Source organism: Sus scrofa, chromosome 1, assembly GCF_000003025.6.
Source record: "Sus scrofa isolate TJ Tabasco breed Duroc chromosome 1, Sscrofa11.1, whole genome shotgun sequence".
In the NCBI taxonomy this organism is placed as follows: domain Eukaryota; kingdom Metazoa; phylum Chordata; class Mammalia; order Artiodactyla; family Suidae; genus Sus; species Sus scrofa.
Window position 1 is genome coordinate 1602801 of NC_010443.5, and position 23911 is coordinate 1626711.

General features: G+C 55.9%; 1 protein-coding gene across 17 annotated transcripts in view; it reads right to left on the reverse strand.

Moving 5' to 3' along the window:
• Positions 1 to 23911, reverse strand: part of AFDN (afadin, adherens junction formation factor) — a 128824-nt gene that overhangs the window by 33149 nt on the left and 71764 nt on the right. For 10 of the 17 annotated variants that reach the window (XM_021085787.1, XM_021085833.1, XM_021085776.1 and 7 more), the window contains 12 exons: positions 23418 to 23512; positions 22313 to 22575; positions 17170 to 17239; positions 14545 to 14663; positions 11522 to 11583; positions 11203 to 11408; positions 9055 to 9075; positions 8209 to 8354; positions 7528 to 7622; positions 6921 to 7186; positions 5455 to 5598; positions 3415 to 3613 (listed from right to left, as the gene is read on the reverse strand). In XM_021085787.1, coding sequence (XP_020941446.1) covers positions 3415 to 3613; positions 5455 to 5598; positions 6921 to 7186; positions 7528 to 7622; positions 8209 to 8354; positions 9055 to 9075; positions 11203 to 11408; positions 11522 to 11583; positions 14545 to 14663; positions 17170 to 17239; positions 22313 to 22575; positions 23418 to 23512 — 1686 coding nt within the window. The remainder of the gene's footprint in view (positions 1 to 3414; positions 3614 to 5454; positions 5599 to 6920; positions 7187 to 7527; positions 7623 to 8208; positions 8355 to 9054; positions 9076 to 11202; positions 11409 to 11521; positions 11584 to 14544; positions 14664 to 17169; positions 17240 to 22312; positions 22576 to 23417; positions 23513 to 23911) is intronic. The other 7 variants (XM_021085839.1, XM_013984302.2, XM_021085815.1 and 4 more) reach the window with 1 other exon arrangement.

Sequence of the window (23911 nt, forward strand, 5' to 3'; positions counted from 1 at the left end):
AGGCGGGGGAGCGCGTGGGCTCTTTCTCTCCCTCTGAAAACGGAGTCCCAGACTCCGAAGGCCCACATCTGCTCTGGCCCCGCGGGATCTCCGCTCCAAGCAACGTGAACCTGGTTCCCTCCTCTTCGCGCCAAAGGGCTTCTCCCGCACGTCGGGAGGAACGGCAGAGCCGCCCCGTCTGCTGAGCAAGCGCCCCAGCGGCGGCGAGGCTCCACCCAGAGGGAAGGAAAGCCGGGCCTGCAGAGCCGGGGGAGGCGCGCGGGCTGGGCAGCGAGGCTGGCGAGGAGCCCGTCACTCTGCCCACGTCTCCTTACGAGTCGCACGCGCTCAGGATTCCTCCAAACAGACTCAGAATCATTTTATAACGCTTTAACTACCTGTGATATTTTTATCAGGGACAAGTGACATCTTCACAAAACTCAGCCTGTGTCACTCCTCCACCGAAGAGGTCTTCGTTTTCTCAAAATTCTGTGACAAAGTCCTATCACAGTGGCCCTGCTCAACTCCTGATTTCTCCAGAGTGGTCTTACCAGCAGCAGGGACAGGGAGGAGGAGCGTGCTGCGTGCCAGACACCCCTCGTCCCCACGACCCGGGGACTGGGGGTGGGTCCTAGCGGGCACCGGCTGCTACTCCCATCCGTGCCAGTCTCCACCAGCAAGGGTAACTGTGGCTGTGACTTTTGGACATTTATGCGGTTGGCTGTGGCAGAGGGGAAACGAAGATGTTACAGGTATACGCAGGGAGTTCCCACATGGCGCAGAGGGACTGGCGGTGTCTCCGTAGCTCCAGGATGCAGGTTCCATCCCTGGCCCGGCACAGTGGGGTGAAGGACTGGCATTGCCACAGCTGCGGCGTAGGTCGCAACTGGCTCGAATCTGATCCCTGGCCAGGAACTCCATATGCCACAGAACAGCCAAAAATATATATATATATTACTATATACTATATATATACGCACACACACACTCAGTTAAAATAAAGGTACAAATTAATTTTAGTTTTAGTCCTTTAAAAAAAACCTCACTGTTTCCATCTATTCGCTGGAACACTGTCTACAATTTACTTCTCTTTCCCTGCTGTAGGGATTCACAGTTGTCCTGGTTCTGAAACATCAACAGTTGTAACCTATCCTCTCATCTGTGCGATGGCCGTTGCCGCGCCGTCTGGACCATGGTCAAGTGATGCCTTGGTTCCTGGGCTTAAGGAACGCGCCCCGGATCAGTGCCAGCCCGTGCTGGTCCCGGGGCCTCTCTCCCAGGACGGTGCTGTGCGAGGAAACGCAGGGAGTGCAAGTTGACAGCACACCCTAGCTCTTTATTCGGCTTACGAGGAATTGAGCGTGAAGAATAAAAACGCTGCTGTCATCGAAGAAAGCTTCCGATTCTTTGTAAGTCCCGTAAAGGCACCTTTGTACCCGGCACGTTTACCACCTGAGGCGTACGAAACAAGAGGTGATGCCAAGACGGCGATGGCCCACCACGTCCGTCCTCAGTGAATCGCTCAGGAGCCCGAGCGGGGTCAGGGAGACGCCTCCTCCTCAGGGCCAGCCCTCGCTGCTCCCGGCTGGCAAACAGCCCCACGGCCCTACCGCAAACCCGGCACGGGGCCAGCACCGAGGAGACTCAGGGAGAAGGAGCACCGCGTGGCCTGTCCCTAGGACTCAGACTCTGACAGGGGCCGGGGGCGCAAGCGTGGTTCAGGCGCTGTCACAAAATACCACCCAAGCGAAGTCACGGGGGGAGGTGCCCAACCGGGATGGCAGGAACCAAGCAGTGGTGACAGCTGCCGGGAGGGACCGGAGGTGGACAGGGTGACAGCAGGGTGCACGGGAGAGGCCAGCACTGAGGACACATGTGGCCTGCGGGTCCAGAGGGGGCACCAAGACTGGCAGGAGAGGCTGCGCTCCACGGGTTGGTGGACACTAGCCGGTAGGCGACGTGCAGGGCAGGAGGGCACGGCGTGTGAGGGCCCCCAACACGCCCTCCTGGTGCGGGACTCCCAGGGCCCCATGGGCGCTTCCTGGGGGACGGGGGACAGGGCGAGTGGAGAGCACGGGGCGGCGTGCCCGGGACGGCCTCAGACCGCGTGCTGGCTGGTGGGCAGCGCGTTTCCTTACCAGCCGTCCGCGGCCTTGTCGAAATGAATTCTTTTAAGCAAAATCAACCCTTTGAAGACGTAAACGCCCACCACGGTGAGGGAGACAGTCTCCGAAGGGAACCAGCACGTTTGCATAAATTTATACGTATTTATCTATCTGTGGGTCTTAAGTTTTTACTATTATTTTGTTTGCTTAACTTAGCTCTTAAACTTCTGGTCAATTTTTCTACTCAACCGAGTTCCACATTACAAAAAAGCAGCCCCCTGGAACTGAAATCTGGTCTAGCTCTAAAGCCCAGGCTTCGGGTGTAACCGGCTACGGGAGACCTCACCTTTCTGCACCGTCTGGCAAAAAGACCGAGCTTTAGAAACGGAGGCTTTGCGGCAGCTCTGCACGAAGCAAGTCGACAGCTGCCATTCTTCTCAAAGCGCCTCCCGCTTGGTGTCTCTGTGTCAGACCGCGCCTGCCTCAGCTCCCTGCCATCTGTGCCAAGCTCCTTCGTGACTGCAGCAGGGCTACGGTGCCCTGTGATCCCCGCTGACTGAGACTTCGAAGGCACAGGTGATGGTGAGCAGATTCCAGTAATAAAGTATTTCTAACGAAGGTGTTTACACTGGTCTGTGCAGGCAGGGTGCTACCACACACCCAACAGACCACAGTCCAACACCGTGTGCTACGGTGTCTGCACCGGAAAATGCACGTGAGCGGATGCCCTGCGACAGTCACCTTGGCGTAGTGGCCGTGTCTTCATCAAGGTGCATCAACCAGAAGGACAAAGAGGACAGTGAAAACGGGGCAGAAGAGGTGCACTGGTGTCAAGAATGTCAGCACACGCGTGTGCAAGCCTGACACCCTCACCCTGGCTGACTCTGCCCAGGCTGCAGGGCTGAAAGCCGCACGGGAGCCGGTTCCTTCCTCACGCTCACCTTACAGGTGAGAGGTGGGGGCCTGGTTCCCGGCTGCTCTGAGCAGCTCTGCGCTGGCGGTGACGGTCTTTTTGCCAGACGGTGCAGAAAGGTGAGGTCTCACAAACTTAGAGTTCAAGGTGCAGGTACCAGGTGGCAGAACACGGAGGCGGGGGCCTCAAGCCCTGACCCCCCCCCCCTGCCCAGGTGGACCCGGGGCCATGAGCCAGGGAGCAGAGCAGCAATCTCGGGAGGCCCAGCACGCCATGACCCCGGGGCCCGGACGACTGTGACCAGACACCTCTCTCCCAGAAGCTCCCGTGTGGGCTGCGCCCAGACACACCAGCAACAAGCTGCTCACGCCGACGCACGCCACGGTCCAGACCTCGGTGGCGGCAGAGGACGCTCACCTCTCTGGCACAAAGGATCCAAAAACTCCTGCAAGCCGTTGGGGATGTTTCTGACGACGTCACACGAGTAGCCGTCCTCCGGCAGCAGGAAGGGCAGCTGCAGGTCAGGGTCCTCCTCCAGCCGCACCTCCCTGCCGTCGCTGCGCGCCAGCTCGTCCGCCGTGTTTTCAGCCACGGCCACCACGCTTTCTATCAGATCCTGGCCGGAGACAAGGGCAGGTTACAGCGGTGCCGAGCGGCCAGTGCAGCTGGCCACTAGTGAGGAAGAACGTCTCACCAGGTCTTCCCCGGCCGGGTCGTGGCTGTGCCCCCACGCAAGGCTAAGGAGGGGGAGCAAGGGCATCACTAATTCAAAACCTGTTTGTAAAGCAAAACGTGGAAACAAGCCAAAAGTCCATGACAGAAGCATGGATTCAGAAGATGTGGTACACAGGCAGAATGGAATCCTGCTCAGCCATAAAAAGAACACAACAATGCCATTTGCAGCAGCATGGATGGAACTAGAGGCTCTCATGTTAAGTGAAGTCAGAAGGGCAAATACCATCTGATCTCACTTCCATCTGGAGTCTAACATACGGCCCAAATGAACCTTTCCACAGAAAAGAAAATCACGGACTTGGAGAAGAGACTCATGGTTGCCAAGCGGGAGGGGGAGGGAGTGGGAGGGATGGGAGCTTGGGGTTAACGGATGCAGACTCTTGCCTTTGGGATGGATGAGCAATGAGATCCTGCTGTGCAGCACTGGGAACTGTCTGGTCACTTGTGATGGAGCATGACAATGTGTGAAAACAGAATGTGTACATGTACGTGTAACTGGGTCCCCATGCCGTACAGCAGAAAAAAAAATTGTACTGGGGAAATAACAATAAAAAATTTAAAAAAAATTATACAAAATAAAGCAAAACGTTAGCCAGGTACATACACCTAATACACGAGCTAAAATATTAATTTTAAAAAATAGGTACTTTTTAAAAAGAAAGAAACTGTTCAATTCCTTTTCAAAAGGAATCCAGTTTTCCTGGCACAATTCCCTCACGTCCAGGTGTTAATAACCTCATTTTCCGGCTACATGACGCAGGAAAAGCCCCCACCACGTTAAACAATCGGGATAAACACATCCACCCCCAGCTTCTGCAGGGGTTACTTCTGCAGGGAGGGCACTGTTTGTTTAAGAACGTTCTACTAGCAGACGGCAGCCGTGCAGGACAGCCCCCGATCCCAGCTGCCGCGTGGCCCCGTCCTCCATCTGGCCCTCCCCAGCCTCGGCTGCCCGGGCGCCAAAGCCCTGGGTCCTGAGCCGCCGTGCGGCCACAGCGCCCGCCTTCCCCGGCCGGGTCGTGCTCCTTTCACATCGTGCTCAGGTCACAGGCTGTCCTGCTGGGGGCCAAGTGCCTGCTGGGCTTTGGCCACCTGGCACACACCTTTCGTCGGCATAAACGCAACCGGGAGATCAACCCAATCCGGCTGCACCCCGTGGGGTTCCCAGGACCCCGGCATGGCACTGCGGGAGCGGGGAGCTGGGCACTCTGAGAGCCGGAGAGCAGCAGCAGGGGTCTGGCCGCGCCTCTCGCCCTGCTCTTCCGGAGGAGCCCCCACACGCCAGACTTAGCTCTGGCGGGGGGGAATCGGGCTTTTCAGATCCCCTGCGCAGGCCTGGTGGCGGCCCGGGACGTGTGGCCCCGGCGATGCAGGGAGCCGCCCTCGGCTGTGGCAGCAGCCTGCATGCCTTAGACTCCTCGTCACAGCGCTGGACCCACGAGCTCAGTGTCAGCGCAGCTTCCTAAGGCCACCCTCCCCAGTGTTCCCTGGGAACCCGGCTCCCGGAATTAAACCCCTGCCTAACGCTTATTAGTCCCTCCCTGCACCCGAGGCGAACTCACACACCCACCACCAGCAGGAGCGCCCTGGGAGAGGGTTACGTCGACCCTCTGACCTCTCTCTCCTCCCCCTCCTCCCGCCTCTTCCCCCTCCCCTCCTCCTCCCCCTCCTCCCGCCTCTCACCCCCTCCCCTCCTCCCCCCTTCCCCCCCCGCCCACGCACCGGCGGGACCAGGGGCTCGTCGGGCGCACAGTGGTAGTTGTGCAGCAAGGCCTGCAGCTGCAGCGAGTTCAGCTTGAAGCAGGTGCTGTTGATGCCGGCCGCGTCCTCCGGGGCGTACTTGTCCATCGTGAGCAGGGTGGTCGCCTGGGCCAGGGAGGAAGCGACAGCAGGACGCACATAAATACGCCGCTGTAGCGGAGGCCTGTGACACTGGAACTACCCGCTGATTGGAGGGTGAAAGGCAGGACGTTTTCGAGGAAACACAGGTCGGCTAACATCAACTACGCGTCAAACTGAACCCGAAGCCCCATCGGCCTCGTAAAGAAAGGCTTTCAGACCATCTCTTGATTTAACTGAAATACACATGTACCTTCATAAAGCACTTAAACCTCATGGAAATGTTAAACATTTTCCTAACCACGCAGATGACTCGTTACAGGGGTCTGAATAAAGTCACCGAAATGACTCTGTCATAAGTAGCTGATTCCATCAGAGGGCAGAAACCTCTTTCATACCAACTCCCTCTAAGAGACTGAGGAAAAAGCACAAAATTATACACTGTAACAATAATAAACCCTCCCGGCTGGGAGGCTGCAGGTGCCAGCTGCCAGCCTCTGAAAATCTAAGACGCTGGCAGGGCGGGAAGCCTGCGGGCGGCGGCTGCTCTGCTGCCCTGTCGCTGCCTCCTGCTCTGTGTCACCACGGCTTCCCGGAGCGGCGAGCTCAGACCCCTTCTCCTCACCGCTCCATCTGCTGCAGGGTCTGGCTCGGTGGTTACCTGGCTTTGGGCTCGTAAGGAGCCAATCGTTCTTCTTCTTTGGCTGGGCCTGCCCCATGTGGGAGCTCCCGGCTCAGGGACGGAACCCTCACCACAGCAGCCACCGGAGCTGCTGCCGTGACCGTGCCAGACCCGTAGCCCACGGAGCCCATTTTCGAATGGGAACTTGCCTGTCAGTGCGGAGCTTTAGGAAACACACCCTACGATCTCAATTTAAAACCCTTGAAGGGTCCCCTCTCCTGAGGACCACACACGCTGCACCTCGTCCTCCTGGATGCGCGTGCTCAGGTCCTGACCCTGAGTGACCCAGAAGGGCACCTTATTTGGGGGAGGGATCTGGATGGAAGGAATGAAGTCCAGGGAGGTCAGCGGGCCTGGCCACCTTGCTGGACACAGAGTGTGCAGAGCCAGCAGGCGGGCCCACGGGCCCAGGGACCCCAAAGGCTGGCAGCCACCGCCAGGGCCCAGGACAGCCCCCGGGAGCCCAGCTGCCCTGCCCTGGGTCAGACTTCCGGCCTCAGACCTGAGACAACAGGTCTGCGCTGCCAGGCGTGGTTACAGCCACCCAGGCGGGCAAACCACAAACCACAGAGGAAAAGCCCCAGGCCCAAGTCCCGCGGAGCCCGAGTTCTCACCCGGGCAGGATCGGAGGCATGCCCACCCGCACCCACGGGCCACGGCCACCCACCTGCACGACCCTGCTGAGGTGGCAGTCGGCAGCCAGCTCCAGGCCCTGCTTCTCCGCCCAGGCCTCCACGTGGCCCAGCTGCTGGCGGACGATGGCGCCCCAGTAGTGGGAGCACAGGCCCGACTCGGGGTCGGTCAGCAGCCTGTTGAACAGCCACATGTTGATGAAGTGGAAGAGCTGGGAGAAGAGCTGGATGGTGAGGGCGGCGTTGACCCGGCAGCGCCGCAGCAGCGACATGGCGCCCGTGAGCGTGTGGAGGACGTCCTCTGTGCGGAGAGACGGCGCGGCGTCAGGCCAGCCGCGCTGACACCCCGGCAAGCCCTGGGGCCACGATCCCGACCCGACGGGGGGCAGGCTGTGTGCTCCGGTCCACGCAGGCGAGAAGAGCCGCGCCGGCGCAGGCCCCTCACAGACCCCTGGGGGAAGCAGCCCAGCGCGACGGCCAAGCTGCGAACTACTCTTAAGCAGAACAGGGAGGGGCCAAGTCCAAGAGTTTATCCCGTTTGCTTCTAAGATACCTCCCTCCCACGCGCAGCCAACACCACGGGGAAGCGAGACAGGGAGGGAAAGGGGAGGAGGCGGTGAAGGAGGAAGAGAAAGCCCTCACCTATTTTTGGTCTTTGCAGACTGTTCTCCTCGGGGTCGTCCAGAAAGGCCGGCATGTAGTTGTTCAGCTCTGACTGAAGACAGTGAACCAGGTATCTGAAATCACACCATCAGTTCTAGTCTCGGCCGGACACCTGCTGCCAGACCACGTATCACACGGGCGACAGTGTGCACTGCTGAGAAATCTTTCCTTTCTTTCTTTTCTGTCTCTTCAGGGCCGCACCCGCGGCATATGGAGGTTCCCAGGCTAGGGGTGGAATCGGAGCTGGAGCTGCCGGCCTCCGCCACAGCCGCAGCAACGCCAGATCTCAGCCAGTCTGTGACTTATACCTCAGCTCACGGCAATGCCAGATCCCTAACCACTGAGCAAGGCCAGGGATCGAACCCATGTCCTCATGGATACTAGTTAGATTCGTTACTGCTGAGCCATGACGAGAACGCCTAGAAATATTTCCATGTAAAAAATGTACACAGTAGTTTTACTTCTAGGATTCTTGAAACAAAGCTAAGCGAATTCAATTTGTTAAATCAGCACCTTTTGCACATAGTTATTTGCGCTTCTCAACACCCATCTTCCATCAGGGTCAATAAAAACCTTTAACGTCAGTTCCGAAACTTTAACCAGAAAACACAGGCTTTCGATCTTTATAGAACACCGTCATCTCTGAAAACGCGCTCTTACTTAAAGGCCATCTGAACCAGGTGAGCCAAAACATCCTGGGCGTCCAGTGTGATTCGACTGAGGTCTCGGTCCTGCTTGATGAAGTTGAGGAGTTCCGACGCGTTGGCCATCCAGAACGCAAGCGCCCCCGCGATGTTCTTCTGTTTCTGTAGACAGAACACACGGGCATGAGCCGCCTCGGGACACCCAAGGGCAGCCAGGGAGCAGGAACGCCCTTGAAGGGCGGCTGAGGACAGGCCAGTACCTCCCCATCTCCACCAGGAAGTCAGCACAGATACCAGATATTTGCAAAGGAATTTGGGTCCAGAGGAAGCAGTGGGACTGAATGACCACCGCCCCTTCTTCGGGATTGTGTGGAAACACATGGATCAAATCAGCCACAATTTGCGGAATCAGCGAATTGGAGGGCGCATTATCTGGTAGTCTGTGAAGCAGACACACGCGTATCCATGGTTACCACCGCTGCCCTGATAGCCGCAGTCACTGGCGGGGGCGCCAAGGAACTCGGCATCAAGCCCTGATCTATCGCACCGTCTCCCGACCACAAGGCAGGCCAGGCAGCCTCAGATGAGATCCAAAGGGGAGGAACCACGGATAAACAATCAAGAGGAGAAACAGAACTTTTGTCATCTCATATCCACATGAAGTGCATGAAGCAAGAGTTATGAAATGCCGACAGAGGCCGCACAGGCCATAAAGGGTTTAGTAGTGCGTGTTTCAGCTGCTGAATGAGTGTTACGAGCCGCTCAGTCCAGGTGTTGAAGTGCTGTGTTTTGACATGGAAGCAGCATGAGAAACTCAGCTAAGCCAACAGAGCCAGGACGCGCGCCCAGCAGGGTGTCCTACCTCAGCCACCTGGTCTACTTCCTGGAGAAAAACACACGCGGGGAGACCAAGCAGAACGAGAGAAAGAAACTCGTCAACAATCACGATCGTTTAAAAAAAATCCACACACTAACATGAAGGCACGACACGGAGGCACGACACTTAGTTACGCCGTCCCCGCGGCACAGACGCGCCACGGCCCCGCCGCGGTGGCGTCCGGGCCATGGAGGCTCCGCGTGCCGAAGGCTGGCCGCTAAGGACGCGACGCGCCCGCACGCGTGGGGAGCCGCCCCGTGGAGGAGCCGTGACGCGGGACACGTGCACACACCGTCTCTAACAGATTTACCAAAAGGACGCAACGTCTCTTAACCACACGGTGTGTTCGATGACTTAAAGGTCCAGGAGCCGCTACTGCCCCGGACCGTGAGTAAGGAAGACGGCAAAGACCAACAGAAACAGTGAGAGCTGAGGACTTCAACACGTACTAAATACTGCGTACACCCGTACTAGGAAGGAGTACATCGTTTTTTGAAAGTAGGTTTTTACAAATTACAGAATTTTAATCATTTCATATTTTTCCCCCAAAATTCGATTCTTCCAATCACATACTAAACTTTAAATCTGAAGGCTGGAAGCCTTGTCCTAATAATGGCGATTTCACTGTCTGGTTCTAATTCAGTAAAAGTGGGTGGGTCAAAACAGTAGTTTGATACAGGTGTGATAAAAAAATAAAAATAAAAAAACAAAAAATGTGATTGAAGTTTAGGAAAAAACCCAGGAGTTCGATGGCGGCGTTTCCCAACGTGAAACCCAAGTGTGATGAAATACAGACAATGGCTCTGTATGACGAGTGAAAGGAAAATCCACACTGGTCCATAAAACAGTAAGGGGAACAAAACGGTTTTAAATAAAACGACTTTCCTTTTGGTCTACTTCCTAACTTGGGTAAAAGAACCCTGATCCCTTAAATTCATACGCTAACCACTCAAACACAAAAGAGACATTTCTTGAAAATTTGTGGTCTTTTTAAACAGTTCTGAAGGAATTAAGACTGGTTTGCTTCAAACTCTGCAGACAGGACTCGTGGGCTTTTAACACTTCGACCAGAATTCCATGGAGGACTAATAAACCGCGCTGACGGCTGATTCAGGAAAGCTTTTTGATTTTTAAATGGGGCCACACCCGCGGCGGAAGCTGCCGGGCCAGGAAGGGATGGAATCCGAGCCACAGCTGCAACCTGCGCTGGATCCTTTAACCCACTGCACCAGGCCAGGGATCAAACCCATACCTCTGAAGTGACCCAACCTGCTGCAGTCAGGTTCTTAACCCAGTGCACTACAGCAGAAACTCCAGGAAAACTTTTTAAAAAATTCTTTGAACTTACTTTCAAGGACCTGAAAGATTAAATCTCCAAGTTATCTATAAGTTTGGGAAACTGTTGGGCAAATCTTATCAACTACAAATAAGCAGCACAAAAGGAAGTACACCGTCCTACTAAGGGAATGTCCTTACTTCCTGATATTGTCAAAATCCATTTATGGAAGAACTGGCACCTGATTTTCATCGTTAGGTGAGAAATGTCAGTGTGTCCGTTACGTGTCCATCGAGTACTATCGCAAATCCACATAACAGCCACCAACACCCTCGTAGGCTCATTATAGAAGAACAAGTCCCTTCTCGGAGCCAGTGGAAAGTTTTTAAGAAGGTGGCTGTCGGGAGCTGGTGGGCAGGAAACGGTGAGCGACGGCTAACGGGTGAGGGGCTTTGTCTGAAGGATGGGACGGGCTTAGAACCTGGCGCAGGTGGTGGCTGTACAACAATGCGAACGCAGCACACACCAGCCGACCGGCCACTTCAAAATGGTTACTTTTGCGTTACGGGAGTTTCACCTCAATAAATTCTTACTTTTAAATTCTCAATGTCGTCTAAAAACTGCTGTAATTTGAAAGGTCTTCCTCATGACCACCAAGTGACCGTGGACCCAGTCTGTCTGCCCTTAAAATTCCGAAGGAAAGAAACAGAGACGTTTTCCTCCTTTCAACTTTGAAAGTCCTGCAACCTTCAACAGCCTCACCCAGCTTCGGTTTCAGCAGAGGTCACGCGTGCACCCAAACGCGGCCCTCGGGAGGGGCCTCCCCGAAGCCCCAGCCGCCAGCAGGGGGCGCTCACCTGGATGACGCCGTCCATCATGCTCACCATCTTGTTGACGATGGCGATGACCTTGTGCGTGCGCTCGGCGGGGCTGACGTCCGGGCGGTACTGGCTGGACAGCACGTGCCGACACGCCATGTACAGCACGTACGTAGGCGACAACTTAAAATGCACCGTCGAGCTATTCGTGTAATTGATGATGGCGGATAAGAACGAGTCTTCAGCTGTGGGAAGATTTCGAAACAGAAGAAACGGGAGAAAGAACACAAAGCCCATGAAAATCAGAGCACAGGGGACAAGCAATTGCTCCCTTCCAACGGGATCTGGAATGACTCACCACTTTCCCTGAATTCGATGCTCGCGGGCAGCGTCAGCTCAGGCCCAGCGGCGTCCTGCGGTCTGAAAGAGGCAAGGGGCGTCTCTTAAAACCAGGTCCCACAGCTGATGACATGCCCGACAGCCGTGGCACGTCTCTGCTACTAGTTTCTAAACGTCTCCTGAGTTTTTTCAAATAACAAACAGCCCGGTGACTCGTTTTCGAGTGTAACCTATTCAAACATTCAGAGGAGTGTACGGGGGGTGGTCACAGCGCGGCTCCTCACAGAGGTCGCCGCCTTGAGGCCTCTGCCTCTGTCCCGAGAACGATCCGACCGCCTCGCCGTTACTGATGAAGACTCGCAGTAGCGCAGAGACGGGCTGGCCGGCACCTGCCACAGCGCTGGCTCAGCTACCAGCGCCAAGACTCCTAGAGACACAGAGAGAATCCAGCCCACATGGAGCCTGACACTGCGCTCTTACACATGAAGAAGAAACGTGTTCTAAGACCCGATGCTATCTTTCTCTCCTGATAAAGGCTGGACAAGGTGACCCAGGGAGGGCCAGCACTTCTGATGCACACGGGGAGGCACGTCTGGTGGTGCCGAAGACAGCCCACCACAGCTCTGCCGTCACAGACGGGCTCACCGAACAATCCCCCTCCCGCGACAAATGTTCTCTCCCCCGCCCTCACTGGCCCCACGGGCCAAAAGGTGGCTGAGGAGAAAATGCAATGTGACAAGGTGATGCAAACCACCAAAATCATCAAAAGTAAAAACAAAGTCGTCTCACCAAATTATACGCTTTGAAACGTATGATCCAATCTATGCTTATTAACTTGATTTAACTCAACAATTTGGGTATAAAAATGCTCGCAGAAACAGAATATAATTCAAAAGCTCAATTATTTTAACTTTTCTCTCTTAAGCCATATTTATAAACATCTAAATTTGGACATAGGCAGTTATTTTCAATTTAATATCCATAACAGGAGCCTGGATTAATTTTACCAATTTTTAACAAATCTAATAAAAACACGGAATTTAAGTTCTCAATGAATTTTTTTTTTTTTTTTTTTTTTGCTTTTTAGGGCTGCACCCAAGGCATATGGAGGTTCCCAGGCTAGGGGTCTAATCGGAGCTTCAGCCACCAGCCTACACCACAGCCACAGCAACGCAGGATCTGAGCTGCGTCTGTGACCCACACCACAGCTCATGGCAATGCTGGATCCTGAACCCACTGAGCGAGGCCAGGGATCAAACCTGCATCCTCATGGATACTAGTCAGGTTCATTTCCACTGTGCCACAGTGGGAACTCCCTGAAAAACATTTTTTAAATGTGATGGGATATGATTCCCATCATTCAAAAAGATTTTTTTCTTGACTAAAGTTAGCATTTAATGCTGATTTTATGACTCCCCAATCAAGAGCTGCTTATGCTGACACTGCGTGTGTGAATCATGTCTCCATTGATGGCTTCATACCAAGAAAGAAACATACTCACAGTTCAAGCAAAACCTTAAAAAGTCTTGGCAAAACAAAAGAATACGACCGTGTAACAAAATCAATTAAAATGTGTGCTCAGAGGATACAACTTCCCACCTGTGAAGAACCTTCCCGAGGCTCTCCTGACGCGACATAAACATCCCGTATTTACCTGTTGTATGAGCCTATCAACTCGGCAAATCCTAAAAGCAGGTTCTCATCGGTCTTCCCCTCCCCATCGGGACATGTGCTCATTTATCATTTACATCTTTTCGGGCTAAGAGGCAGCCTCCTGAGCACGTGCCGCAGGCGCTGCCCACGCACCAGCTCCCCACCGGATGGCTGCCCTGGGGAACACACCGCCAGAGCCAAGTATGGACGCACAGCGCGGACTACCTCTTAGTGCATCCAAAAGCCTTCACGCAGCCAACAAAACACGGAATAATAACCAAAGGCCCACAACAAAAGCAAGTTAAGAGCCTGAGATTCCCTCATGAATCTACGGACCTCATACGGCGGTGAACGACATGAACACCTCACGAGTGCCCTCTGCTGCAAGACGGAAAACGTGACAACAGTATCATTTGCTTGTCGCCAAACCTCTAAGCGACCAGCCTCAGCAAATGCCTCTGTTAGCGGATCTGTGAAAGGGAACCGTCAGCACGGCCTCAGCGAAAATCTGAGCAGGACTCACCGGGCTCCACCCCGGCCTTGCTCACTGGCTAACGCTCTGGTGTTGCCGTGAGCCGTGGGGCAGGTCACAGACACAGCTGGGATCTGGTGCGGCTGCGGCTGGAGGCCGGCAGCTGTAGCTCCAATTTGACCCCTGGCCAGGGAACCTCCATATGCCGTGGGTGCGGCCCTAAAAAGCAAAAAAAAAATCTGAACAGCACCCAGAGGTGACGCTCAGAGCCCAGAGCTGAGAACAGAAGTGCGTGGCACTGCAGCGTCAGCTGACCACCATGCCTGAGGGATGGACATTACCTGCCAAGGCGGGAACTTTAGACGTCACAGCAAAAAAATCCTGATTTATTAAGGTGACATATATTGAAACATCTTAAGAAAAGGCGGTAACAAAAGGCCTAAGTTCTCTGTTGGAAGAAGCTAAGTGAGAAGAAGGCCAGCAGAGGAAAAGGACTCAGCCCAGCTCAGGACGGGGGACACGAGGGCAGAAGCCAGTCAGGTGGCTCTCAGGACTCATCAACACACGAGCTGCTCCAGCGTCACCTGTGACTGTGCCTTTATGACACGTGAGGGTTTCTTCTAGAAACGGGGAAGTGACCAGCTCGTCTAAGTGCGAACACCTTCACATACAAAACCCTATAAAGACTCCCTCTCTCCCTATGTTTTTATAGAGCGGCCCGTTTAAAACAGAAACACTGGCCAACACGGCAGCACCTAAGTACGGGATATTCTGTGGAAGAAGAATTTTTTTCAATTCGGAAACGTGGAAAGGAAATGAAATAACCCTTAAGAACCCTGCTCGGCAGTACAGAAGGTCCTGCCGCTGTCAGCCTCAGCCCCCGTCCCCGTCCCCGGCGGTGGCTCGGCCTCTCCCACCTGGTGTCCTGCCTGCGGGGCTCCTGCGGCGGCTCCATTCGCACCATCGGCTTCACCATCCCGCGCTCGGCGCTGCTGGAGGCAGACGGGGCCCTGTCGCCGTCCGGTCGGGCGGAGCCCTAAGCCACGGGGCAAACAAGGGGCGTTGAAACACCGCGCAGACAGCCCAGCGGCACCGTTGCCGCGAGGGCAACCCGACACGCAGCCACCTGCCTCCTCCAAGGGCAAGACACCCGGGCCCGGGACAGAGGCGCGGCAGGGGCCCACACACGGCCCTGCGGCAGGGACAGCGGGGCGCGACCTTCTCCACCCAGGTCTCGGGTCCGAACCAGCCGAGAGGAGGTGCTACAGGGCGAGCCAGGCCTTTGCTTCCTTCGGCAGTTTTAAGAAAGGCCCTCGAGATCCGCTCCCGACCTGACCGTCAGCTCCCAACCTAGGGAAGAGCTCAGTACGGGAAGCGGCCTGTCTGGGGCCCTCAGCACGGAAGAGACACCCGGTCGCAACCCCACCCGGACGCGGAGCCCCTCCCACAGCGCCAGCTCCTAAGCAGCCTGCGACGGGCAGAGGCACATGTGACACGTGTGCAGAAAAGAGCCGGCATCGGCACCCTCATGTCAAAATCCACTGCAGCAGAGACCTTAACAGAAGATTCATCACGTCCCTTCGGGCAGCAACTGAGCCTGGTTTCCCACATTGTCTACGCATTTGCAAAGCAGGAAACATTTTCAGCAAAATGACTATGTTCGGTTTCAAGAGCATTTATGAGCTGAATTGTTCCGGGCTCTTGTCTGGGCCCTTGCGAAGCACCGGGGTAGAGCAGTGAGCGGACAAGAAGGCCCACCTTCGGCGGTCGGCGCACAGGAGCAGAGGCGCGCGGCATCGGCCGCCCGAGGGATGAGAACCAGGCGCTGCGAGAGCCTGGTGCTCAAGGAAGACCCCCAAGGAGGCGACGGAGCCAAAGGGGGAAGAGAGCAGGAGCCGGGGGGTCAAAGCCAGCGGGAAGGGCGAGCCACTCAGGCCCTGGGTGGCAAAGCAGAGCAGAGCAGCGTGGCCGCGTGCGGTTGAGAACAGCTGTGCCAGGCGGGCAGCCTGTGGCACGTGGGATGAGAAGCCGCAGGGGTTTCAGAACGGAAGCAGGGCACTTGAACAAAATCCAGGTGAAGTTTCTAGAGTCCTGGCCCGGCTGCCGGGAGGACGGAGAGGGGTGCTCCTCAGACGCTCTGCAGCCCCCTGCCATGTCACACGGCACCCAGGCGGGACCCCTGCCGCAACGGCGGACAAGGCGGCCTCTGTGGCCAAGGCCAGAGGGTGGAGAGTGAGGCAGCATGGAAGGCCTGGGACCGACCTCTGCTAGGTGACACCGAGGCTCGGCAGGGGTTAGAGGGGCGAGCGGCAGGCCCTGGCGGCTGGCGAGGTCGGGCCGACACGCCTAAGACCACGTGCAAGGCCATTTTAACCACAGCAGCTGAGCACGAGGGACCAGGACACGCGCCACCAAGAACAGGGGGCCTGAGGTCTGAAGCCTTGACGCCCCCCCCCCAAACGTCAGAAGCCAGGCAGAGGACAGGGAGGCACCCACGAACCAGACGAGCCCTGAGGTGGGGGCAGCAGGAGACGCTGGGGGCCGGTGGTGACCCCTGGGCAGACCATGGGGCCTGGCCACCCGGGGCACTGGTGCCAGTGCCAGACGTGGTTCCCACCGACAGGTCCCCTGGGGCACTGGGAAAGAAGACGGAGCTACGCTGCAGGTTATTCTCGCCAGAAACCACGCTGTGGACAGGAGCACGACAGGGGACAGCAGCTGGGAGACAGCAGGCACTACTAGGGTTAATAACTACACTGACAACCATACCGTAGGCAGAGCCGCACGGCCGTGTTAATGGCTTGTCCCAGGACGTGGGAGCTTGCTGTGCCGCGGCCTCGATGAGCCCCCTTGAGCAGCCCCGCCCCCGAAGCTGGAGTGAGCCTGTGCTCTGCTGGCACCAGGGGGGCATCACTGCCATCAGCCCCAGGCTCGCGCCGTAAGGAGGCCTGAGAGCATACACTCCCTGTGAGGCACTGAGACGGCGCTGACACGGGAGAGATGAGCATCTGCCCCACAAAGAGCACCTGAGGTCTAGGGACACCAGGAGGCCCAGCCGGTCCCCAACTAACCTGCCAGCCAGGTCAGCAAACACACAGCCCAGGGGACCACGAAGCACATGACATAACCAGAGAGACACAAAACCACCGCAGTTTCAGCCTGCTCAGCTTGGGGGCGCTCTGCACCCAGCAAGAGACGACCAGCAGGAGGACAGAGACAGAAGGGTTAACTGCGGGCCCGGCGCCCGGGGAGGCGAGCTGATACCTCGGCGGCGGAGGTACCAAGAGTCCACTGCCTTTGGGGTCACCCGACCGAGGCGGGCTGCTCACACGGAGGACAAGCCTGGGACACACTGCCTGCAAGAGAAAGTACGGCCTGCCTGGCCTTCGGGGAGAAGAGCGCCTGTGGTCGTCACAGAGCACAGAGGGAACGCGGGACAGCCTACAGGCAGGAGCGCCAGGAAGGCTTCTGCACAGAGTGTCACTCCTCTGCCACGTCCTGTCGTGCCAAACACACAGTCGTCTCAGGTGCCAGGCTCCTACCTTACTGCTCGCTACGGCCGTCCCCCCGTGAACGTCTCCTCCTAAATCGAAAGCTGTCTCCTGAACGATTCTGTCGAGATAAAAAAGAAATACAGAGAATGAGTGGCTCTCAAATGGGCTTCTGCTCAAGATGATCAGAAAGAACAAAAATCCCTTTTAATATTTGAAAAATACATGGTCTGATGTCAAAGCATTATGGTAACCTGAAACTCTGATTTGAGTCCCATCTGTAGACTCAAACCTAACCTGAGCCTCTTTCTCTCTCGCCATGGACAGTGTCTCGCTGCAGGTAACTAAGGAAAAACTGGTCAACCACAGAGCCGCCAAGAAATCAGGAATTTCGTACCATCGGAAAGTAGTTCTTACTGGTGCCTTCACTTAAAAAAGCACTCTTTAAAATTAAAGGGAAATCAGAGTTCCCACTGTGGCTCAGAGGAAATGAACCTGACTAGTATCCATGGGGACACAGGTTCAATCCCTGGCCTTGCTCAGGGAGTTAAGGATCTGATGTTTCAACCCCTAGCCTGGGAACTTCCATGTGCGGACCTGAAGACAAAACAATAAATAGATAGATAGATAAATGAATAAAATAAAATTAAAGGGAAATGTTTTCTGATAAAATAACAGACTTCATCTTGTACAGGTTCTTAACATGAAACAGTTACAAACGCAGTGTTGTTTGTGAACGAGTAAGATCAAATCGTCTAGAGAGAAACGCATCACGTTTCAAACTAGGTTTCGTGAGTAGACAGATTAAAGTTCTATTTTAAATATAAACCTTAAAAAATAAATACTTCTGGAGTTCCCGTTGTGGCGCAGTGGTTAGCAAATCCGACTAGGAACCACGAGGTTGCAGGTTCAATCCCTGGCCTTGCTCAGTGGATTAAGGATCCGGCGTTGCCGCGAGCTGTGGTGTAGGTCGCCGACAGGGCTCGGATCCCGCGATGCTGTGGCTCTGGCGTAGGCTGGCGGCTACAGCTCCGATTAGACCCCTAGCCTGGGAACCTCCATATGCCGCAGGAGCGGCCCTAGAAAAAGCAAAAAGACGAAAAAATAAATAAATACTTCTGTATTTAAAAAAAAAAAAAAAAAAAGAAGAAGAAGAAGTTCCCATTGTGGCTCAGGTTAAGAATCTGACTAGTATCCATGAAGTCTCAGGTTCGATCCCTGGCATCGCTCAGTGGGTTAAGGATCCAGTGTTGCCCAAGCTGTGGCGGAGGTTGCAGACATGGCTTGATCTGATGTGGCTGTGGCTGTGGCCGGCAACTGCAGCCCTTATTCGACCCCTAGTCTGGGAACTTCCATTCGCCTCGAGTGTGGCCCTAAAATGACCAAAAAAAAAACACCACCAAAATTGATATAGAAATTCAAAGTAAGTTTTCAAATTAGAAAAGCAGGTACCAACTTCCTCCTCTGCCCCATTACTCTGAAAACGATGCGTGTAACACCAGACAACGGCGAGCTGTGAAAGAGTACCTTCCAAGAAGGTAAAAGCGCGTACCAGAGCTTCACGTGGTCAGGTTTCTGGACATGACTTCGTGCAAATACACTCCAAGGTTCTGGGAAATACTTATCGTCTCTGTCACCACCCGAGTCAAAAACCACAGAAAACACTGCTGGTTGCCACCGATTCAGTTCAGGTATTTCGCTCTGAAACGGCAGCCCCGCCCTCAAAGCTGCAGAGCTGTCTCCGTCCCCCGCAGCTTTAACCACCTGACTCACCCCCCATGCCCCCCACCCCCCTGCCGCAAACCTCTGTATTTTTCCTGACAGCTCTGGAAAGGACCCATCTGACTTGCATCCTGGATACGTGGACAATTACACAGTGACTTTACTGGTGACCACGACACGGTCAGTGCGAGACTGGGAGCGTCACGAGTGCAGCCTGCGAGCAGAGGTGGCGGCGGGCGGGCACACGTCTGCCACGCGTCCTCACCAGCCCCCGCCCGCACCGCTGGTCTGCCACCACCGAGGCCTTGGAGACAAAGACCCTGAAATCTGCAGTTAGGAACACACGTCACACATCCCTCAAGGAAGCCCCAAGTTCCTACAGGGAAGGCAGGGACAAAGATGAGCCTAAATCTGTCAACACAGACCAGGAGAAGAGATCAGTGAGACTAAGCGCTGGTTCCTCCAAAGAGAAGCAAAGCAAATCTTTAGCCAGACTGACCAAGAGGAAACGCAAACAAACAAAACTGGAAATCAAAGAGAGGGTCCCACGGTCAGCACCACAACACTGTGAGCAGTCTCACACCGACAAACTGGACGGCCGCCCTCGTCGGAATGAAAGAATTCCTCGAGAGAGTCAATCTCCCGAGACTGAGTCATGAAGAAATAATCCAAACACGTCAATCACTAGTAAGGAAACTGAATCAGTCATCAAAAACCTTGCAACAAACGTAAGCCCAGGCCTAGCTGGCTTCACTGGTGACTTCTGCCAAACATTTAAAAATGAACACCAATTCTCACACTCTTCCCAAAAGAGGGAGGAGGGAGAAATACTTCCAAACTCTTGAAAGATATCAGCTCCTCCAGGTCGCTGCGGCGTCACTCACAAGCCAAGATACAGCAACAACCAAGTGTCCACTGATGGAAGAATGGATAAAGAAAGCGTAGTCTGTGCACACATGTGTGCAAGTGTGTGTGTGCACGAGTATGCACGTGAGTGTGCATGTATACACAGGCGGTGTACATACACATAGAGAAATATTACTCAGCCATGAAAAGGAAGGAATCTTGCTATTTGGGACAACATGGATGGGCCTTGAAGGCACTGTGCTCAGTGAGAGCAGTCATTATGATCTCACTTACACCTGGAATTTAAAAGAACAACTCAGTCATTAAAAAAACAACGAAATTTTGCCATTGGCAGCAACATGGATGGACTTGGAGGGCACAAGGCTAAGCGAAATAAGCCAGACAGAGAAAGACAAATACTGAGATATCACTTACACGTGGAATCCAAAAAATACAACGAACTAGCAAATATAACAAAACAAGCAGCAGACTCACAGGTACAGAGAATAAACTAGCGGTTATCAGTGGGGGGTGGGGAGGGGCAGCCACACTAGCCGGTAAAAGACAGGCTCAAAGGTGCATTGTTCAGAACGGGGCAGGGGTGGGGGGGTGGTGCCAAAACGGGGCAAAAGGTACAGACGTCCAGTTTCAACACCATTAGGCCCTAAGGATGCCCTGCACAGCCCGGCGACGATGGGCAGCACGGCGGTGCCGCGCCTGTGAGAGCGGCCCAGAGAGTAAACCTTCACGTTCCTATCACAAGAAAAACTGTGTTGTGCCCACGTGCGGTGGTGGACACGAGCTAGACTGTGCTCACGTCACAGCACACGGGAACACGGAATCGTAGCGTACATCTGCCTTAATGTGATGCCATTAAACACACACACACACACACACACACACACACACACACGGGACGGGGGGGGCAATACACGCGTCACCCACCTAGAGGTTCATGCGACAGCCTGACGTCAGAACCCCGTTACGGGGGGTGGCCACGCAAGTCCTCATTCACGGATGCACGCCTAAGTCTTGGTGTGTTCAGCCAGGAAGCCGTTCTCACCCGTCTCCCAGGAAGAAGGACGCAACAAAAATCAACGCAAACTTCCACGGCCCCACCCGCACTGAGACGTCCGCGCCCCAGTCTGACACCATCTCTGAGAGCGGACACCTGCGGGCCCCCAGGGCAGGGCCGTCGTGGCCGTAAAGCAGCCGGAGGCAATGTCCTCACAGGGAAAAAAACCACCACCCAACAAGCCTGGCGGGCCGGCCCGAACAGCGGGACACAGGAAGGTGCGGAAGCGCGTTCGGACACAGCAGCAGATGCCAACAGGAGCACTGCTGGTTGACACGGCCAAGTAAACGTGGTGCGAAGCCTGGCAACAACGCAGAGATGCAAGGAAGAGGCAGGAGCTGCGGGCCCTGCCGCGAGGCAGCACACAGCACCTGGGGAGAAAGGTCACATCCCCGTGTTGGCGAAGCAGCCCTGGGGTAGCTGCAAAGGGGGCCGTCGAGCAGGCGAACGATCCTGTCCGGCCGTCTGATGCTGAAGGGGAGAAACCAGCTGAAGGAAGGCTGATGGTCAACACGGAAGCCGCCCTCCGAAGAAGAGCGCCAGCGGAAAGGTCAGGACGAGACAGGAAGGGGGCCGGGCCGAGAGGTGAACAGGGCCTCCCGGGCCCCCAGACACAGCGGGCACCCGGGAGGGACCCCTCCCGCTCAAAGCCGGAGGACAGGGTCAGGAGCAAAGGCACGGGCGGGTCTCCTCGGGAACCAAGGGACTGCGGCCACTTGCAGAAGCCTGTGCTGGGCTCCGGGGCCACGGCATTCGGCCCGCCCCCACTTTCCGCCTCGGAGAGGGCGCCGACCGCAGGCGCCCCGACCCCTCCACCGCCAGGAGTCCGCTGGCACAAAGGACGGACAGAGAGGCAGGAGCAGAAGGCAGAATGCCGCCGAACCCACCAAAGACCAACCTGGACCAACCACAAAGCTTTCCTCCTGGCCCGGAGGAGGGGCTCGGAGGGGCTACCCCAGGGCGGGTCACGGGACAGACCCCGGGCGGGACGCGCCGTCCACGCCTGTTCCCTGCAGCGCGGACCAGGGAGCACTGCGCCGTGGGGCCTCAGAGAGACACCTCATCACGAAGGAAGTCTCACTGCGAGCCCTCCCAGAAGCTTCCCAGACGGCAGCGTCTCCTCTCCCAGGACGGGCCTTGGCGCACGTCCTCAGACAGGCACTAGGTGGAGCCCAAGCACCCTCCTCCGTAAAAAGAGCTTGGCAGGTTCCCTTACTAGTAACAGAAAAACCAGAGCTCCACAAAAAGTCTTGGCCGCGAAAGGTTCGTCCCATGGAACACCACAGTTCTTCACAGAAGAACAGGTAAAATACTGGTTTTACGTATCAGCTGAAAAACAAAATTTAAAAACCAGCCACAATGTCTAGTTTCAAGACAAAGACCTCTTTCTTCTCTCTGAAACCAACTCAAATCATTAAGAACCTGAACCACAGACACAAACTTCGAATTTTTAAAAATTCTCACCAGAAAACCCACATGATCTACGCCTCCTCCGTAGCGCTTCAGGGCGACAGAAAGGCTCCTCAAGTCTCCGGGGACGCTGCCACTTACCCCGGTTTGTGTCTGGGACCCTTGACGGCCAGGCCTCCGTCCCCCGGCCTCTTGGCGAGCGCGTGGTCCTGGCTGGGGTCCACAAACTTGAACACGTGGGACGCCCCGAACTGCACCTTCACCCCGCTCTGCAGCATGGTCGTCTCCGAGATGCGCTGTCCTTCCACGTAGGTCTCAGCATCCACGCTTCTCGGCGTGACAGTGACCACCCCGTCCATGTTGGTGAGGTCGCAGTGGTGGGGCTGGATTCCGGAACCAAACAACTGGAAATAAAGGAAACCAAGCGAACCTGTCGTCATCAAGTCCTCAGCGTCTAAAACCGAATTTTAAACCTGGGCGTGCCCTCTCAGGACAAATGTAATCTAATGAACTCTAGGTTTTTGGTGTCTAAACGGATGTCCTCCCAATAGTGTAAAAATAAGTAATCGCTGTCGAAGCAAGAGACCGTTTTGTTTCTAGCGTCCAGTAGCCTGCTTTCAGGTACACCGTACCCCCGCCATCAAGAGCACGCGGTCGTGCTGGACACCGACCGGGAATGAAAGGGGGAGTCTACGAGGATCCTCAGGGCTCACCTTCCGGTCTGCCCGGCTCCCTGCTGGGCCAAGCGAGGGCGCCGAGAACTAGCAGTGACGTGGCCAATGCAACCCACGGCTTCGCCCCCGAGAAGGGAGCGTCTCCTCCCCGGGGGCGGGGGGGACAACCGGACCCCATCCCCTCATTCCAGGCCCCTGCGAAGCTCTGCTGCGGGCAAGCCCCAGCACCGTGCTCGGCCAGCATTTAGCCCCAGTCGCTGAAGGCCTCCTACCCCGCGCGCCGGCCCGCGACGGGCGCGTCCACACAGGCTGACTCCCCGACCTGGAAACAGACTAGAAGCCCGCCAGGCCGCCGGAGAAAAGCCAAGGCTCAGAGGACTCTGGAGGCGGAGCTTGCACACAACCCACAACGAAGCAAAGAGAGGGGCCCCAGCGCCAACCAACTGCCGACAGGGGCCTCCGAGGCCGCGACGTTTATCTCCTCAGGCACGAGGCAGGCCCTGCGCTCCCAGCGGCGCCCACGGAACCCAAGAACCACAGAAGGAAGCCAGGGACGCCGCGGCACAGCGCACCTGGATCGAGCTGTCATCGAACTTCTCCGTCCCGACCTCGGTGACGCTTAACTGGAGGCGGTAAAGCTTTGGCTTATCTCTGGAGTCGGAGCCGTCTGCAGAAAGAGAAGGAACAGAGCTTCAGTGGCCAAGGGATCCGAAACAGCAAGCAAACGAAAGGTCTCTCGGAAATGACACGACCGTTCCCCACCGTCAGGACTTCTTTGCAAAGAACTCCCCCAACTGACCTCACGCGGCTTCACCCCTGGGACCCACACAAGGGCCATGAAGACCTAAAGCGCACCGGCCCCCGGCTGCGGGGACCGGGAGTTGACGGCGCCGCCAGGGTGTCCTGCTCGCCAGCACCCCCCCCCCCCCCGCAGATGCACGCCGGCCCCGCCCGGACTTGCGTTGTGACTCTAACGGGCAAGTCCGCCATCAGAAGGTGTCGGAGGTGAGGGACCAGACCCTCCCGCCGTGAACCTGCCGTCTCTGGGCGCGGGGTACCCGGGCGG